This window comes from Corvus moneduloides, chromosome Z (genome assembly GCF_009650955.1).
Source record: "Corvus moneduloides isolate bCorMon1 chromosome Z, bCorMon1.pri, whole genome shotgun sequence".
Taxonomy (NCBI): Eukaryota; Metazoa; Chordata; class Aves; order Passeriformes; family Corvidae; genus Corvus; species Corvus moneduloides.
The window spans coordinates 12,657,065-12,677,355 of NC_045511.1; the positions used below are offsets into that span (position 1 = coordinate 12,657,065).

General features: G+C 38.9%; 1 protein-coding gene across 10 annotated transcripts in view; it reads left to right on the forward strand.

The window, feature by feature from the left end:
• Positions 1-20,291, forward strand: part of CPLANE1 (ciliogenesis and planar polarity effector 1) — a 60,247-nt gene that overhangs the window by 2,091 nt on the left and 37,865 nt on the right. For 7 of the 10 annotated variants that reach the window (XM_032095543.1, XM_032095548.1, XM_032095549.1 and 4 more), the window contains exons 5-16: positions 713-939; positions 1,285-1,391; positions 3,072-3,228; positions 4,463-4,566; positions 4,705-4,887; positions 6,251-6,500; positions 7,477-7,680; positions 8,849-9,606; positions 11,983-12,167; positions 12,902-12,982; positions 13,837-14,001; positions 14,744-14,917. In XM_032095543.1, the coding sequence (XP_031951434.1) occupies positions 713-939; positions 1,285-1,391; positions 3,072-3,228; positions 4,463-4,566; positions 4,705-4,887; positions 6,251-6,500; positions 7,477-7,680; positions 8,849-9,606; positions 11,983-12,167; positions 12,902-12,982; positions 13,837-14,001; positions 14,744-14,917 (2,595 nt within the window). Of the gene's footprint in view, positions 1-712; positions 940-1,284; positions 1,392-3,071; positions 3,229-4,462; positions 4,567-4,704; positions 4,888-6,250; positions 6,501-7,476; positions 7,681-7,795; positions 8,091-8,848; positions 9,607-11,982; positions 12,168-12,901; positions 12,983-13,836; positions 14,002-14,743; positions 14,918-20,291 lie in introns of those variants that run through there. The other 3 variants (XM_032095544.1, XM_032095546.1, XM_032095550.1) reach the window with 2 other exon arrangements.

Below are 20,291 nucleotides of genomic sequence, written 5' to 3' on the forward strand. Positions count from 1 at the left end.
TTTGTATGATTTGTATGCTAGATAAACTTTGGCAAATGTCCTTTGTTATTTGGGTGATACAGATTTTTCATTTATTAATCCCTGTAAATAGTTCATTTTCAAATACTGTAAGTGTATTTTTTTAATGGTTAATTTTTTATTGTAAAAAAGCATTCCTGACTAGGTTATCAATATTTTAGAGCAGATATACATTTGATGGAAACAGTATATGGATAATTTGAAGCCTGTTCTCTAGGTGGGCTTTTATGACAAATGCTAGCTGGAGAGAATAAAGTCAAGACACATATTTGCAAACTTAATTATCAAATACTGCCTTGTATTGGATAGCGTCACTGATACCAGCTTGTAAAGTTAAGTGTTGCAGAAGAAATTCTGTAATTTCAGGGAAGATCAGTAGTACACTTAAGAGCTAAAAGGAATCCATAGTAGAGCCCTTAGACAATCTCAGGAAACATCTCTAATGGCTGAGTGTTGTGGGAAAGATACTTCATAGGATGCATAGAGATGAGCATCCATCTGACATTACTGCTGCCCAAGGTCTGCTATCAGTGGTGAAGCTGGAAATTTAAGATGCTTAACATGGCAGCTTGGATTTCTTGTCATAGACGGGAAGTAAAATTTGCTTCTTCTATTCTTTTTAATTCTATGTCTAATGACGGAACAAAAACTGTTCTGGCACATTGTTGTGTTTGTTGTTATTTTTTCCCTCCAGAGTGTTCAATGAAGTTGTACTTGTATGTATCTGGAGATGGCAGAAAGGTACTATTAACTACTCCTACAGCATGTGTCTTTCTTTGGGAGAGCACAGAACACAAAAATACAGCCTCTTGTAAAAATTCTTCTGGGCGTTGGACACAAATTTTACCTGATGAATCAGTCATATTGCCTTCTACTGAAGAAAAAGAAACTGGAGTGCACGCTGCTTTCATACAAAATGAGGTAAGAAATAAACCGTAAAGCAATCATTTTATTTCTTAGTTAAATTAGAGCAACAAAAGCTTCAGTGAATTTTGAAAGCCATGTCTGCTTCTTCGGCATTTTGCGTAGGCTTAATAATTTGGTTCATGTTACATTTAATGACAACATAAGAACAGCTATACTGGATCAGATCAGAGTGTCTGGCCTATTTATATTCTTGGCAGCCTTTACATTTCTGAATGACAACATTGTATTACTTAATCTGAATTGAAATAGCTATTGATCTAAATACATGGATAATTAAAGAGAAGTTTGTGTGCGATGAGCTTTTTGGGATTGTTTTGATTGTTTTCTCTTTTTTTACAGGTACTAGGTGATTGCTGTTTATCTGCTTTTGTGTTTTACTCTGGTGATTGTTTGGTGCTCACATTTTTGATTCTTCGATGGCATGAAAGTGCCTTTAAAAATGTTAGGTAAGTTCAAAGATATCTGAAGTTACAACAGCTTCAGGAACATTTTAATTATTTTTTATAGTTGGGATTCAGAGATGCAACTGAACACATTTACATGGATGTCCAGTTAGCCTATGGTTATAAGCACCTACTTATGTTCACATATGTATGTTTTTAGGATGCCCTCTGTGATTTTAAAGCCATTCTCCCCTGTCCTTTACATGTCCCCTGTAAAATGTGTTAATATAACAGCATTTATTTACATATTCCATACTTCATTATCAGCTTACACCCAGATAAAAATGTGTGTATTCTTCATTCTATGTGGGTAGCTATGTATACATATGCCTGTTGGCACGCACATGTGTTTTAGTGTCATAGTTTTTTGCATTATGATAATAGAATGTATTTTTCTTGTTTTTTCTTATATTGCTTATTTTATATTTTCTTATATTTCTTATACAGCCATGAATGCCCTGACTACCTCTTCCTCTTCTTTATTATGCAGATTTGTGTATTTTATTGGTTTTCTGTTGCCCTTTCCATTTCTTTTGCTTGATGAGAATAGTGTGTCTTTATCTGGGTTGGGACCAAGTACTGACACAGTTATACTGATACAACCAGTTAAAAATGCAATTGAGTAATAATCTTGAGTATATGTGTAGTCCGTTCCTCTTGCTGGGTGACATATATATCTATGAGTTTAAATGGATATGTCCTCTGCAGGTGTTACTTGAATAATTTGCTAAAATTTTGTCCTACACATGATGTGGTACAACTGCTTTTGTTATATGATGTTCTTTTTATACTGACTTACTAATGATGTCCTCCTTGACCTAATCTTCAGTTTATCAAGGGCATGGTAATTCCTTTCTGGTAAAGTAAAAAATGAAATAGAGCATAAAATACTCAGTGCAGAAATGTCTGTCTGTTTGTCTATCTGTCCATCCATCCATTCACATCATAGTAGTTGCAGCCTGAAATTGTAACCACATTTCTAAGACATTTTACTAATATTTTCTTATGCCAACTTAGGCTTAGTTTCATTGCTTGCTGTTTTTTAATTAATTTTTTCATATTATTTTTTTTTCCTGTCAGTTGGACGGCATGCTTCTGGACAGAATTGTATTTTCTGTCATGTTCTGAATCTTTTTAAGATCACAGAATGGTTTGGATTGAAAGGGACCTGTAAAGGTCACATAGCCTAACCTCCCTGCCATGGGCAGGAATACCTTCCACTAGATCAGGTTGCTGGAAGCATAATCCAACATGTCCTTTAACACTTTCAGTAATGGGTCATCCACAGATTTTTGTTCAGAGCCGCATAGTGTTGATTTTCAAATTCTGAGTATTCCTGGGGTGGATGGTATTACAAGGTCTGAGGAAGCTCTTCCTGGCTAGAGTGCAAGTGCCTCAATTATGTGTCATTGATCTATATAGATTTGCATGTTCTAGACTTACAGTCCAAATTCCCATCCCATAAAAATAATTCTTAGTGCTCAGATAAAATTTTTAAACTTGAGTAAATACAAATTTTTTTTTTCATTCGTAAAGCATATGAAGAAAAACAGGTGGGGTTTTTTTTTTATAGCTCATGCTTTATATGATTTTGTATTGCATGATTTTTTACTATATAGGAATAATCCCTTTCTGCAAAATGGAGTGACCACTTGGTTTTGTTGTCTTTTTGTTGGTATTCAGTTCTTTGCCATACCAGATCCAGTGGGTACAGCAGACTTGTTCTCTTGTTAACTTGGTTCCTCAGTGTGTGTCTGTAAAGTCAAGGGGAGCTCTGCTATGTGCATTTGCAGGAGATGGACTTTTGCTTGCAGTAGCTGTTAACCAAACTAATCCAAAGGTATGTATGACAGGGCATCATTTAAGCTAAGAGTTCAGTTTGAATGAAGTGGTAACGAGGATTTAAAAACACAGTTTTAGGGTGATTCGTCAGCACTCATAAGGGGACATGGAATTACATTCACATTGATATCCGCAGCTAAAAACTTTTACTACAGCTCATAATTGTTTGAATGTGATGTTCAGTTAGAAGTAGGTATAAGATCCTCTGTCATTTCTAAGCTGCGATAATAAAGAAGTTAATTTCAGTTACTGCATTTTATCTGCAAAGATTCTGGGTGATTCTGATGCCATGATGATTTTTTGCCTTTTCTTTTAAACCCCTTTTATACCTTTTTACAACTTCTGTATTCTTAGTGCTTTTTGCCTACATTCTTGGACTTGTTTGTCAAGCTGAGAGACTAAACATTTTAGAAGCTTTGTAGCTAGGGATTAGTGTGCCCCAGACCCCAAGGTCCTCTCCAGAACACATCCTGTAAACCAAGATAGAACCATCCAGGGGAAGGCTCCTTGGGGAGGGGGGGCTCATTCAAGCCTCTCATTGGGGAATCTTTGATAGATAAGCTAATTAGTAAAACCTACAATGCTATACCCGATCTTTTGGGAGGCACCGTAGTGTGCATTTCGGTGCATTCGACCTGGACGTGTGCACCTAAGGATCCTTAAAATAAATACCAAGGTAAAATCCCGTTTTCCCTTCTAACTGTGTTTGACTCTTGATTTTGAGACCAGGAAACGGCATCAATTCTCAGTCAAGCCTCAGCCTAACATGTTTTGGAGTTCCCACTTCATAGTGTTATTCCTATTAACAACTCAGAGGTCAAATTTTAATGTACTTTTTAATGCTTATGATGATGGGGAGCATGGACCAGTTTATTTGATGTACCAAGCTGGGATGATGCAAACCTTCAAACCTCCAGTTGTTAATTACCAGAAAGACTAAAGAAGACAGATCTTACATTGAGTGTTTTAGAAAAAGTTATGTTAAAAAGACTATTGAGTCATATATTAAGTATATCATAATCCTTAGTTATTTTTCAAGTGTTGAACAAGGTGTAGAATTTAATAAATATTCACATAGTAGTAAATATTGAAATGCAATGTCATTTTCATGTATAGTAATGTTACCAGTACACCAAATATAATGCATAAGTAAATAGTAGACATTTTTTTTACAATAATGACATTTTGATACAAACATTTATGATGTCTTTACATTTATTTTTTCTTTCTAGGCAACTCAGGTTTTATTTTTAAATACGTTGAATTTTGTAACTGTTTCGGGTAGCCTTCGAGGTTGTAGTAGCAAGAGTAGCATGACCCCATCCAGATTCATCAGGTCAGTAATTGATGCTGTTTCTCCTGCTGTTGTGGATTTTTTTGTTTTGTGTTATGGCTTATTTGTTTATTTTATAACTATCCTAACTGATGCAGAAATTTGACAGAGAAAAAATATTTTTTTACCTGCCCAATTTAGATCTTACTGGGTTGGCGATATGTGTTGGACTCCTGATAGCCTTTTCTTGGCTTGCATGTTAAAACGTGGATCTTTGATTTTATTGACATGTATGGGTGAATTGCTGACCTTAATTGCTTCTGGATGCTCTGTAGAATTTGGACCAGCACAGTTTATTCCATTTCATCCACTAATAACATACAGGTAAAAGGGTTTGAAAAGGTTTATATATTTCTGTCTTATGGTGTTACCTTACTTTCTATCATATTTATTATAATTTTGCATAAATGTAATCTTTCAAATTCACTCTTTTGCTTTTCATGTGTCTTTCCAATATCTGTTTCTCATTCATAGTTCTCTTCTATTTCTTATAATGCGTTTGTCGTGATGAAAATTGACATTGCGACAATGTAAGTATACATAAAGTGATTTGTTTTTCTAAAACTGTTTGAATTTATTAGTAATTAAAATTAGCATTTTTTAATGAAAGAAGAAAAAATGAAACTTAAGAAAGTGCTTAAAGTTCAAATTTATTTTAATCCAGTGCTATTTCTCTGCTCACTGTTTAATTTTATGTATAGAACCTGATGTAAGATATTGTAAATAACATATTTGCATGGACAGAAACTAGGTAGTTTTAAAAATGTTGTTTTGGGATTTTCTAGATCTGAATTCTGAGATTATGCTGCTGGGTGCATGAGAGAGTAGAAGGTGATAAATACGCTTTAGTATAAACTGAAAGTAACACAGTCAAATAGAGAAAACAAGATAGCATCTTAGCTTTAATTATTTTTTAAAAATCTTACTAATTTTGCATGCCTTAAACCAGATAGTGTGTAAATATAAAACCTTGTGAAAGCATTCAAAGCGGTATACTACCTTCTTACACTATCTGGTTGAAAAATCAGATACTAAAATGTATTAAAATACATGAATTATGATGAGATATTGAATGTATGCTGCTACTTTTTTTTCAAATAAACACAATGTATTAGGTGGCTAATAGAATACATGTGTTACACAGTTTTCTGGAACTCAGTAAGGAGGGATTTCTGTATAAGGAAGACCTTTCTGAAACAGAAGATTTGTGTGTTTATAGAATTTTTCTATTGAATGTCCTAACTGATGCTGAAATTGTGAGAGTCAGATTTTCAGGATTCTTTTGTCTTTCATATATGACTTTCTTAGCGTAACCCTTCAAATTTCATATTCCAGTATTTGTCATAACAAATAAGAGCTAGATCAGAAAGTGTGATATAGAAATTTAAAGTCAAATTATGAAAAAGTACAATTATTACTAATGAAATAATAAATGAATACTGAAAGCTGGTTTTAAATTTGTTTCAATTAAAAGAAGTTGCTACTGTAGTAAAATACTGGCGTCTTGCAAGCATAAATAGTGTTATCCAGAGCACTTATCCTGCAAAAGTTTAGACACTTCGCTAGGATTCTGAAAGGACTTACTTGGATAGTAGAGTGCATGGTATTACATGTTATGAAGTTATTCCTGTTTGTGATTATTACATATGATAGTTGCTTCTTAATTTTTGATGTATTTCTATTTTAGACAGCACCGCTCTTTCTGTCAAGACTCCAGCCAGTCTCTTGGTTCTTCAGATTCTGAATGTGACCTCATGAGACAGAGATTCTCTGTTGCTTCACATCCAAGACTACCCTACCTCATTGTCTCTGATGGATATATGATAACACTGCTAAGATTTCCTAACAACTTTTCGCCATCAGGATTTATAAGATCCCTTCTGCTTGATTCAACCCAACAGCTTGAAAATATCCATCAGAATTTGCTGAACTTCAAGGTAGGGTTATGAACTGTTTTGCAGGCTTTAAGTAAAAAATTTCGTGGGCATGAAAAAGTGTAAAATCTAGACTGAATACCTTTGAATTATAAAGTTGTTTAAACATGTTGATCTGCCAAACAATGAATACAGTTTTACTGAAATTTTATTCCTTTGATGTCTGGGTGATATTTCAGTAAAATATAGTGGGTGGGACAGTCTTAATTGTCACTATATTACTTTTTGTTGGAACTCTAAAAGAAGCGGGGATTTCTACATCTGTAGAGTTGATTCAGGGCATTGAGAGGCATTATGCTGCTCTGACAAACTCACCCTTTCAGAATGATGCAGAAAGAATTCTGTAAATCCTCTCTAACTTTGTCCCAATGGTTCTGCATGTATTTGTCTACTAGCTGTTCAGTCAAGGGTGGCAATTAAAGCTTAATTAAAGCATTTCTGTTTAATTTTCTGTCACTTCTAAATTGAGCAAAGTCTGGGAGAAGGGAAACCATTGAGGGAAGAGGTCCTGGCACCGTTGCTGACCACATAAGATATAACAGATACTTAGTTCAGAATACTTGCATTTGCTGATAGAATGCAACTTCTCAGTTGCAATTCAGTTTCTGTTCTGGATTTTTGGAGAAGTGAGCTATCATGGTGTTCCTGCATAAGCTAGAATAGTGAGCTTGAGGATTTAAAGAGGTACGTATAGTAAAAATGCAGAAAAATCCTACATACAGGCAAATTTCTAGGCATCAAGAAAGCAAATTCTTTCAAACTAAAGTTGTCTGGTGTGAGAGATTTCTGCTCCCCAAAGCATGGTGAGGTGATAGTTTGTTTCTGTGCAACAGATGCTTGCTGACCTGTTCTCCCTGTCTTTCTGGGACTTTTGAACTGGAGCTTTTTACATCAGTCACCAATTTCCTTGACTTGTTTAGAAAGTGTCTGTCTTGCTAGAAACTGATAATATGTTTTCTGTTGTTGTTATTTCTTTTAGTCTAAAGGGAGATCTTGGTATTTAAGATCACTGATGTCTTTAAAAGCTAGTCTTTTAAAACAAGTTCAAAATCAAAGTTCTATCTTCTCCACCATTCCGAGATTCCTGGAGGAGGACACAACAGAAATGAATGAGAAAACCATGGATTTACTGGTACTTAATGGCATTTTTCCACTTACAATTGTGAAATTACACAAGTTTAAGGTATTATAAGGGGAAATAACAGCAGGGTTTTTTTAAAAAAAAAAAAAGTTTATTTGTTCTTGTTACATGTATTTAAAATAATTCAATATTGGTTAAATTCTCTTTTTCTGTATAGGTGTGAGGAACATGCCTATTTTCTTCAACTGATACTTGATTTTTTTTTTCAAGCATAATATTTCCTTCAGTATGTATTCACTTTTGGAGGAGTATGTGCCAATCTATATATATATCAATTTACTGTGTTTCAGTACATAGAATGGTTTGTGTTGGAAGGGACCTTAAGGATCATCCAGTTCCACCCTCTTCTAGGGGCAGGGACACCTTCTACACGTCCTGGCCTTGGATACTTCAAGGATAGGGCAGCCACAGTTTCCCTGGACAACCCATTCCAGAATCTCAGCACTTTCACAGTAAAGAATTTCTGCCTAATACCTTATCTAAGCCTGCCCTCTCTCAGCTTAAAACCATTGTCCCTTGTTCTATCACTACCTGACCATGTAAAAGTCTCTCTCCTGCTCTCTTGTAGCCCCCTTTATGAAAGGTCCTGTAAGGTCTCCCTGGAAACCTAATACTTTAGCTTCACTTTATAATAAAATGTATGGGGCTGTAGAGTATTTTAATAACAGTCTTATCCTTAGTAAATAAGATACTTACCTTTATCCTCAGTTTTAGAGGGTTCTTCAATCAGTTCCAAAATCTGTATTTGTCTTTTGGAAGAGTGGCCCTGTGATCATAGCTATTGAAGAGCCTTTCCCAACTTCATTTCATGCTTTTGCATTTTGGTTTGTTCTTTGAAGCTTTTGAGCTTTTGTTGAATAGCTTTTATATCTTACAGGTATCTGGCAAAATCTCTGTCTTGTACTCTAGGCTTAATGAAGGACAGGGTTTCACTTTCTCATATAGTATCTACTGCTGTATTGGCAGTGTAATTTTGTTGTTAGGTAATTTAATTTCTGTCTGCCCAACTGTTTTGCAAATAACGACATTTAATTTGAGATTGAGATGAAATTGCAGTTTATTAAATGTACTAGCATTTAAGCAAGGTAATTGAGCATAAAAATTTCATTTGTGAGACTCACTAAATGTTGGTTCATAACAGTCTATGCTCTCTCTCTCTATCAATAATAAACTTGAATTAAACTGTTGATTTTTTGCTTGTCTGATTTAGGACCATGAAGAAGAATCAGACAATGAAAAGCAGTTTTGCAATAACCCTTCCAGCTTCTATAACCAAAGAATCCATTCGTTTGTTAGTAAAGCTGATCAAGGCTGCTTAGAATTTGCATCAATGTTTGATACCATCCATGCAGAAGATGATATTGAAGAGAAAGATAAATCATCATTGGAACTATATTCCATTCAGAAAAACCTCCTTGGTGCATGGCAGATAGGGATTTCAAAAAATACAGAAGAGAAAGATGTGTTACTGAATTACACAGTGAACTGCATTATCCACTTTTTCAGCATTGTTCAGTTTGTGAAATGTACTTTGCTAAACCAGGATGCGTCTTCAAACAAGTCTGTGAAGAACACTCAATGGATGCACTGTGTCCTGAAATATTTTCAGCAGTGTTTGACTGTCTTGTACTGGCATTCAAGAGCCAGTGTGACTGGGCATGTGGCAAAACTGACATTAGAAACTTTAAAACTGATGCTTATACAGCGACAAGATCAGTTGTTCTCAAAAAACCTTTTGGCATGCTTCTGTCTTTTGAAAATGGTTTCTCACACCCTAAGTAGAGTATGTGTAATACAGTACGAGAATTTTTTTTCATCTCCTGACAGTAACATTCTTGTGGAACTTGACTCACTCACTGTGCCTGTTTTCTTAGTTCTTGATGACAGTACTACTCAGCAGTTCAGCTCACTGAAATCTCTGCTTAGAGAGCCTCCTCAAGTAAACCGTGACACAGAAACAGAAAAAAGGTATGAATAATCTTTGCATGGGGAAAAAAAAATGTACAGCAAAACCAGGTGATCAGGCCCAGCCAGCACAGGTTTATGAAAGGTGGGTCCTGCATGACCAACCTGGTCTCTTCTGTGACAGGTCACCTACTTGATGGATGAGGGAAAGGCTGTGGGTACTGTCTACTTGGACTTTAGTAAAGCCTGTGACAAAGGTTCCCAGAACTTCCTCCTGGAGAAACTGGCTGCTCATGGCTTGGACAGGAGTGCTCTTTGCTGGGTTAAGAGCTGGCTAGTGGCTGGGCCTGGGGAGTGGTGGTGAATGGAGTTACATCCAGCTGCAGCTGGTCACTGTGGTGTTCCCTAGGACTCAGTATTGGGGACAGCCCTGATTAATATCTTTATCAATGATCTGGATGAGGGGATGGAGAGCACCTTCAGTCAATTCACAAATAACACTAGGTTGAGTGGGAGTGTTGATCTGCTAGATGGCAGGAAGGCTCTGCAGAGGGATCTGGACTCACTGCTTTGATAGGCTGAAGCCAATGCTATGAGGTGCAATGAGGCCAAGTACCAGGTCCTGCGCTTGGATGAAAACAACCCCAGGCAGCACCGCAGGCACTGTATCAGGCAGTATATCAACAGGCTGGGGTAGAGGGGCTGGAAAGCTGCCCAGCAGAAAAGGACCTGGGGTGCTGGTTGACAGCAGGTGCACATGAGCCAGTGTGTGTGCCCAGGCGGCCAAAAAGGCCAATGGAGTCCTGGCAGCAGGACCAGGGAAGTGACTGTTCTTCTGTACCTGGCACTAGTTGAGGCATCAAGTCCTGCGTCCAGGTCTGGGCCCCACAGTAGCTGAAAGGGTTGTCAAGCGTTGGAGCTGGCTGCCTGCGAAAGTGGGTTGAGTCTCCGCTCCTGTAGGTATTTAAAGGATGTGTAGCTATGGTGTTTAGGGATGTGGTTTCGAGGTGGACTTGGCAATGTTAATGGTTGGACACAATGATCTTATGGGTGTTTTCCAACCTAAGTGGTTCTTCATGATGGAACAAAAATTGTATGAGTTGAACTATTAACTGCAATACCCTTTTGGGTTTTTTTCCTGCATTTTACTCCATGGAAGGTAAAAGATAAACAATTAAAGCATGCAGATTAAGGCTCAGACCTATAGTTGAATATAGTTTGCTTGTGGTGACTATACTGTCACTGCAAATCAGCTTGGCGATAACTGATGAGTTGACAGCTGACACCAGGCCTGGTAGTGCAGCATCAAATCAGATATCAAAAATTTAGACGGTTTAAGTGCCTCTTTTGCATTTCACTCTTTCCAGTTTCAAACTCTATGGAGCAAGAGTCTGCTCATATGCAATATATCAATAATGTCAATTTAGTCAGCAAAGTTTTTATTCATTATGGATGTGGTGTCTCAGCAATAAAAAAAACCCATTTATGGAAATGTACTAAACTGTCAGAGCTATTTCTTCCATACACATAAAGTTGAAAGACACTTAAGTGTGCTGTCCAACTTTTGGGAAAGTATACTGGTATCACTGGTGTATTTCCATACTGCAAAACTCAAATTAATAAAAGTGTGTTATTCACAAGAGCAGGCTTCTTCTTTCCAGAGATTTAGAATATAAGAAGCATTATAACTCACAAATTTAGTCCTACTACAGTAAAACGTATTTCTTAAATAATCCTTAAATGTAGTACTGTGTTCATTGCAAATCTGATATGCAAGGTTCAGTTGTCTCCAAGAAGATAATCCGTATTTTTGATTAATTGTGCTCCAGGTGCTGAGGACTGTGCATATGACTTGACTCTTTATGTGTTAATTATGAGCCCAGTAGTACTTGAAGATTCAGATGTGTTGCACTTTTGTGCAAGCTTCTTCGAGTGTCTAACAATGTGTATTTGCTTGTATTGTTAAACTTATTATGTATCTGAGCAGGTACATCTAATAGGACTGTGCTAGGCAGCAGGGACTTGCCAGCCCTAAAACCATGCTCTGCAGTCTTGTTTTCTTGTCTTTGCTTTTCTGTGTTAGGCTTTAGTTGTTTTCTACTCAGTCATGTTTATAAAGATGCTGATACCAGTTTTGAGGTTTCTCTGTGTGAGATTATTTCATTTCCCTATTGTTTAGCTAGCAAGGAGATGAATTTTGGGGGCATTTAGATGCTTAAAGTAGATTGCTGTGTTAAGAAAATTCAGAAGAATTAATGTTTGTTAGTCAAAAATGAGGCAAAAAGTGTTTCATTTTTCCCCCTCACTGAAGTCAAGAAAGTAGTTGATACAACTTAATTTTCAGGTGCATAATGCAAAATAAAAGAAAGTAAGAAATTGATGTAAGCAACTTTGTTAGTTCTTGCTTGATTCCATAATATTGTATTTCTTGAATTACAGGTTGACTGTACTATGGCGACTATTATATAAGAAAGTGCTTTGGTATCAAGTGCAGCTGAAAAGAAAAGTGAACAAGAATGCAAAAGAGGCTTCTGTTGTCTCCTTGCTTTTAAGTCATATACAAGCAACCATTCAGTCTTCAGGAGTGACATTAGAACAACATCTGAAGATGAATTCTATATCTGGTTTGTAAAAACATTAATTGAACACTAGGCAAATTAGGTCCAACTTAATAACAATGAGTGACTACCAGATTTTTAAAAAGTGAACTTCGGAACTTGAAAAATTCTTATGTCCTTTGTTTTGTGTTGTTTCTGCTGAAGTAAATGGGCATCACAATTTGTCTCTTCTGTGTAGAAATCTTGTTTACTCTATGTGGTCATCATGGGCATGAGCATGTTGTATTCACAAATGTAGTCAGCTTCAAGTAAGCATCTAAATTAGTGTAACCTAAGATAATTGACTTAATCTAGCATATTTATTTTCCAAGCAGTATATAGTTGTAGCCTAATTTCTTAAAATTTACTGTCCTGTGTTCTGCCTTCCTTTTGACTTCTACACTATTAAGCCCAGCTTCCCATTTATGTCTCCCTCTACGATTCTGTGTCCTTGCCATGTTCTTGGTTTCTCTCCCTTAAATGACAGTTCTAGCTCCTCTTCCTCCAACACTCCATACAATGCATGAGCTCCTCCTGGAGGAAAGCTCCTACATTACCTGTCCTGGTGAGGAGTATTCGAAGTCATCTTCTCTCAGATACTCAAAATTTAGACTTAATTGTGAGAATAGAAGTTTACTGGGGACTCACATGTTTCATTCTGCTTTCAGTGAATCTCTGATACTGAAATAAGAGCATATGTGTTTGTACATGTAAAAGTAACTATGTAGAGCTTTCAATTTGTTAATATGTCACTTTTATAGGTGAGGAACAGTTCCTTTTAGGCTCATACAGAGAATCTGTGGACATTTGGAAAAGATCTCTTTGTGAACTCAAGATAAAAGGTAAGGGATAAAATCTTTGGGGGTGGAGGGGGTAAGTTGTATAATCACTTTACATTTGTGACTCTGTGTGCCCTTCAGAAAAAGGGGATGAGACACATAAAGGGTCTGACACATATTTGAAATCAAGATGGGATGAATAGACACCAGACTAGTTGCTCTCTGAGAAAAGTCTGTGAATTTCTATTTTGATACCAGTGCTTTCCTGTGATTATGAAGTATTCCATGCAGAAAAGCTCTAGATATATCTGTGAGCAAGAAAGAGACAATGAAAAAAAGATGAACAAAAGTCAATTCCTTTAATAGCTGTAAAATAAAAAGAATTAGTGTTTGGAAAGTAACAAAACTTCTCTCAGGAGTTTTCATAAGAGTTGATTTGAAACAGATATACCACAGTCTCTTTCCAGGCATCATGGGAAAATTTTCTGCTGGTTATTAGAATTATTCTGCTGGTTATTAGAGGAATACATCATTGAGGAAAAACTTCAGAATCTTGGAAGCTTGGTTGATGCTGAAGTAACTCCACTGTGGTTTAGGCATTCTTTCTTTGAAGTCTAGGCTTCCTTAAGCTCTCCTATCTTTGTCTCAACAGTTACGCATAGTATTGTTTTGAAAACTGCTATATCTGCAGAAGTAAAAATGTTGTGGATGAGCTGTAACTTACTAGGGATTTAGAGGTTGTACAGAAGGATCATACTCTAAAATAGCTGCTCCTGATTTCTATTCCACAAAGTGTATGTTTCTGTAGATACGTTTCTGGAGAGGAAAGAACTAGTACTTTCACTTGCTGCATCTGTTTTTGTGTTTGTTTTTTTTTCCAATTGGACTTCTGCCTTTTTAAAAATCTTTTAATGCAGGTGGAAAAAGAGCATGTTTTCTTCAGCGTAGATACTATCTTGCAATACTGTTTTGTCACCTGTATCAGTATAACATATCTGAAGCTCAGGGACTCTGTGATCATCTGGTAAGAGAGATTCTAAGGCGATCACAGCTTTCCACAAGTCAGATGGAAAAATTTTCCGGTATGTTTATATTACCTAAAAGTGTGATAAGGTATGTTGACACTGTTGAATAACCTAGTGTCTAATTTCTCTGCCCTCACATGCATACTTGACAGCTTTTGATGCTTTTCTCTTTACACTGTTTTCAGTGACTTTAAAGACCTTTTTCTGATCCGCAGATGATATTTCAGCTGCACTTGTTGTAATATGTGTTTAGACAACTCTCACTGTCTTGTAGTGTCCTGCTAAATAATTTTAGACTCTAATCCTCTCAAGGAAAGACTTTGGATAAGAAAAATAAGGGGGAAATTATGTGAATTGATTTTATATTAACTTTTTTTATGATGCAACATGAAAAAATAGCAGATTTTAGTTTGGCTGCCAGTCCTAATTTGACAGTGGGATGTTTTTGCAGGTGCTTGTGGTTTTTTTTTTTTTTTTTTTTACAAAGTCTAAATCTAAGTGAAATCTGAATTTCCAAGTTTGAACAAGTGTTTTTTTGACTCAGTGCTGGTCTAAATTTGGATACTAGAGGTCCGTCTCCAGTCATTAAAAACCTAGTAAAAAAGTCTTCTAATATTAGTATAATGTGTAATTAGTGTAAAAGATTAAACTCTGTAAGTTCTGAAAGCTTGTCAAGGAATTAAGTAAGTTTGCTCATTTTAAAAGAATGTTTTATAACCTGTGAGTAAATAATTTTAGCATTCAGATTCAAAATAATTTTTCTCATAATGTTATAATTTGATTTTTTTTTTTTTTTTAGATACCAAGTATTTTCAGCATGAACTATGGATGGTAACCAGCATCCATACTGACACTGCCATGGCTGTGATTCGATCCATGGCACGATTCATGGCTGCTTATTTCACAAAGCAGCTACTCTATATCTTTCCCCCACATAACGTTGACATCCTTCATCCACTTCACATCAAACAAGGTATTTTTTTTTGCAAGCAGTTTTAGTTGCTTAAATCTTACAGTTTTTCTCATGTGTATCAATGATGTCTGTTACGCTTTAACTTGATGATCAAGTCAGCTTTTCAGTGGAGTAGGAAACAGAAAACAAGGTATAACTGATAAAATTTTTGTTCCAACAGATAGGATCATTTAGGTTGGTGAACACCCGTAAAATCATTGTGTCCAACCATTAATATTGCCAAACCCACCACTAAACCATGTCCCTAAACATTGCACCTACACATCTTTTAAATACCTACTGGAATGGAGACTCAACCCACCTTCCTGGGCAGCCAGGTCCAATGCTTGACAAGCCTTGTAGAGAAGCAGTTTTTCCTGATATCCAGTGTAAACCTCCCCTGGCATAACTTGAAGCCATTTTCTCTTCTATCACTTGTCACTTGGTAGAAAAGATGGATCCCAACCTGGCTACAGCCTGCCTCCTTTCAAGGAGTTGTAGAGAGTGATAAGGTCTCCCCTGAGCCTCTTCTTGTCCAGGCTAAACACCCCCAGCTCCCTCAGTTGCTCCTCACAAGACTCGTGCTCCAGACCCTTCACCAACCTTGTTGCTCTTCTCTGGACAGTCTACAGCCCCTCAATGTCTGTCTTGTACTGAGGGGCCCAGAACTGAACCCAGCATTCAAGCTGGCCTCACCAGTGCTGAATAGAGGGACAGTCAATCTCTTTTTCAGTTCACTTAGGGAGAGTAGTCTCTCTTGCTCATGCTATGGAGACATCTCCACAAGAACAGTTCCCTTATGGCTTCAGTGTCACAGCAAGACAGCCGCCCGGGTTGGTTCTCTGCTCACATGTGAAAGTCCCTTTCCCCAACTTACAGCTTTCCCCACAACTGTTTTCGAGGGTCCAATCTTGAGCTACTGTGGTACCATTTTAAGGTTGGGCTGTTCAGAAGCAAAGGTTCTCTTCACCTATCTCTGGGAGCATCTTCAGCTCCAGGAACAGAGGTCTTCTTCTTCCCTGGGAGCAAGGGTCTTCATCACTTTCATCTCTCTCTGTTCAAGCTTCTCATCAAATCACAGCTACTTCAACATTTGCTTATTTCAGCACAGATACTTTTGCTCACAATTGCAATTTGAACGCTCCACCCCCCATCCTTTCATGAAATTACAGTGGGTATTTTGATGTACCATAGTCCATCACCATAGCTTTGCAACAGAATTTCAGCTTCTAGGTTTGAAGCATCTCCTCCTTCTCCTCCCTCAGGGTTTCAGCTCTTCCTTCTTCACTGACTTTGGTGTCTTTATGGTGTTTTCTTCACGTGGCTTCACTTTTCCTTATCCTCTGACTTGGGAGAGGATTGATGTCTGCAGGCTTCATCTGTTCTGGACAATCTTACAGCACTAAGAGAGTTAATCTCACCCAGGCCCCGCAGCTGGAATTTGCCTCTCACTGTTGGTCACATGATCTTTGTGGGGCAGTGGCCTCAGATGAATTTTGGCCGCGCTGGGCGAGGGCCGGGCTGGCCGAGCCGTGCCTCAGGGCTGCCTGCACGGAGCAGGGCCGCGGAGGGAAGAGGGCCGCGGAGGGAAGAGGGCCGCGGAGGGAAGAGGGCCGCGGAGGGAACAGGGACACGGAGGGAACAGGGACACGGAGGGAACAGGGCCTCGGAGGGAAGAGGGCCTCGGAGGGAACAGGGCCGCGGAGGGAAGAGGGCCATGGAGGGAACAGGGACACGGAGGGAACAGGGACACGGCGGGAACAGGGACACGGAGGGAGCAGGGCCGTGAAGGGAACAGGGCCACGGAGGGAACAGGGACACAGAGGGAACAGGGCCACGGAGGGAGCAGGGCCGTGAAGGGAGCAGGGCCGCGGAGGGAACAGGGCCGTGGTTGGAGCAGGGACATGGAGGGAGCAGGGCCACGGAGGGAACAGGGCCGTGGATGGAGCAGGGCCACACAGCTCCAGGGTGGCTGTTTCCCGGCCGGCCCGGCTCGCACTGAGGGGGCTGCACTGGGTGTCCAGCGAGCAGAAGCAGCTGAGATTTCAGCCAAGCCGTGCCGTGGCTGACCCAGCTGGGCCGCTCCCTTGGCTCCCAGTTACCTGTCCAAAAGCTGGAAGAAAAAGAGCTTTCCCGGGGTTTGTTCGTTCTTAAATGTGGATCACAGAGGTGTATCAAGCTTCTTAACTGGCTTTAAAAAGTTGCCAATGTTCAAACTAGCCAGTTGATTGGTTCTGTCGGGTCTAGAGGAAGCTGTAAGCATCTCTTTGCAAAAAATCACTTCTGTGGCTGATGGAGCCCTCTTTAACTAAAAACCCAAACTATGCTAAACCGTGACACCCCTGCACCACAGTTAGGCTGAGAGGTCTGTAGTTCCCCAGACCCTTCTTCCAGCTCTTCTTGTCAATGGGTGTCTCTTTTGCCAACCTCCAGTCAGCTGGAACCTCCCTGGTGAGCCAGGACTGTTGGTAATGATGGAAGCTGGCTTAGTGAGTACTTCTCCCTCAGTACCCTTTGGTGCATCCCATCCAGCCCAGTAGAACTGTGTGTGTCTGTCATGGGTTAGCAAGCATAGTCCCGGAAGTGATGTCCTTGCAGGGGGGTGCTTACAGCTTCCTCTGTGACCTGACAGAGCCTATCAGCTGGCCAGTTTGAATATGGACAATTCTTTGAGCCACTTAAAGTTGTGACCGCCTCTGTGATCCACACTTAAGAATAAACAAACCCCAGGCAGAGCTCTCTCTCGTTTCCAGTGCTGGGACAGGTGGCTGTGGGCCCCATGCGAGGCCCAGCGGGCCCGGCTCAGGCCAGGCTGGGCTGGGCCATGGCCATCCTGGAGCCGATGGGCCCTGTTCCACCCATGGAACCCCCCCACAGCCCTGCTGTGGGCAGCCGGAGCGGCTCAGCTCCCCTTCTCCAGTGCGGCCAAGATTCAGCTAAAGCTGCTCTGCTGTCCGGCAGAGAGCATGTGACCGACAGTGATAAGCAACATTCCAGCTGCAAGGCCTAGGTGAGATTAACCCTTTTAGTGCTATGAAAAGCTGAAAACCTGAGGGAGGAGAAAGAGGAGATGCTTAAAGCTGAAATTCTGTTGTAAAGCTATGATATATCAGAGCATCCCGTTGTAATTTCATGAAGATATGGGGGGTGGAGTGTTCAGCTCGTGAGCAAAAGCACCTGTGCTGAGATAGGCAGATGCTGACGCAGCTGTAATTTCATGAGAAGTTTGGACAGGGAGAGATGGAAGCGATGAGGACTTTTGCTCCGCACGGGAAAGGAGAAAACCTCGGTTCCTAGAGATGCTCCCAGAGATAGTCCTGGAGATGAAGATGAGGAGGACCCTTTGCTCCCAGGGAAGGAGAAGGGCCTCTGTTCTTAGAGATGAAATGCTCCCAGAGATGGGTGAAGAGAACTTCTGTTTCTGAAGGGCTCAACCTTAAAATTGTACCCCAAAATCCTTCAAGAGTGGACCCTCGAAAGCAGTTGTGGGAAAAGCTGCAAGTTGGGGGAAGGGACTCACATGCGAGCAGAGTGGACTGAACAGAGTTATTTGGAAGTGGGCGGCTGTCTCGTTGTGATAATGTTTTCATAGCATGAACAAGAGAGACTCCTCTTCCTAAATGGACTGAACAAGGTTATTATGGAAGTGATAAACAGACTGAACATCTTAAGGGTTGTCTTTTTACATTGTCACTTGGAGAAGGGAGAAAGGTGGGGGGAAGTGTTCTGAAGGTGTGGTATGATTTTTTTTTTTCTTCTTTTAGGTCTGTTAATAAACTTCTTTATATTCTTTCAAGATTGGTCCCTGCTTTGCATTTCTCCTTATTCTTATCTCACAGAAGATAAACAGTAATGAGTATTTTGGACCAAACCACTGCACTAAATTGATGTTTCTGCCCGGTTACAAAGCAAACCCGCTACAGTGTCTTAAGTGGTGTATGAAGTTGCTGACCACTTTCCCTTGGATTGGGGTCTTCATTCTGTTTGCCATCCCTGTCTTCCAGCTCAGGGGGTTTATTAATCAGAAAACTGGTCTTATTACTAAAGACTGTGGCAGGGAAGGCATTAAGTACCTCAGCCTTTTTATCAACTTTTGTCACAATTTTGCCTGAAGATCTGGCTCTGACTGACTTTGATCCTCCCAGAAGTGAGATAACAGCAGTGCTTAAGAAGTAGTTGAATTGGATCTGTGATCCAGTGTGACCCCAACTGAAAAGCCAGAGGAAAGCATTTTTTGCTTATCTAAAAGTCAAGCTCTTGGAAGCCAAAATGCTTCAGATACCATATTGTCAAAGCAAGTGAGAATGTCAAGTTGCTTTGGTGTTGAACCCAAGTAGTATTTGTTAGTTTAAGTCCTGCTTCTCAGCTTTTTCTGAGAATTACTATTTATCACAGTGAGTGATTTCAGCAATATTCCATTTAAAGATTTCCTTTGTTAGGAAATTTTTATTTTCAGAGTTATGTTTTCAAATGTTTGTGGGAATAAAGATTTGTTTGAAAGTATTTTAAGTACTCTACCACTAAGTTAATATTATAATCCCATATATTTTTCTACAATGTTAACTTACTTTGATTGATTATGTTTTCTGTAGTGTATTTGAATACATTGAGTATTTTTAACGTTTCTGTACTACAGCATGCACTGGTATCTACTTCTTTCTTCATGGTCTTTTGGACGCTTTATTTAGACAGCTTTCAAATAAAACCTACAAAATAAAACCTTGATTTTGATATTGATTAGGCAAAGATTGATGTATGTGGTGAGAAAATCGTGGTAAAATTAGTTGCACGAGCTGGATTAGTCTGAATATCTCCTAAGTAATGCAATTGTCTGAGCAAAACAGAAACTGTGAGAGATGCAAATAACTGCTTAGAATTCATGTTGGTCAGCACCTCTCCAGGAGAACCAGGAAGCAAAACCTTGAAAAAAAAATCTAAATCTAAACAAAGAAGGAGATATTAAATTTGTCTGAAGTTTGTCTCTATACATTCTCCTAAAATCACAGAATCACAGAATATTATGTATTGTTCTTTTTCAAAAATGCATTTTAACATTCTGTCTTATGCAGTAAGTAGCAAAATGAGTACAAACAATGTGGGTACACTAGGAAAACTCTAGGAATTTCCATTTATCTCAGGTGTACCCTCTGGCATATCCTACAGATATCAGGAATATTTGCAAATGATCCATCAGTGTGATTAAGTCTTTAAAGTAAAAAAACCCTCCAGTTTTGCACTTGCTTGCATATCCCACATTATTAAGCAGAAAAATAGCCTATTCTGAGCACACTATTATACCATTGCATGAGCTCCCTGTGCCTGCTGCAGATAAACTTTCATAGTGTGCCTCTAATAAAAGTAAATTAGTAATAAAAGCAGTAGTACACTGAAACGA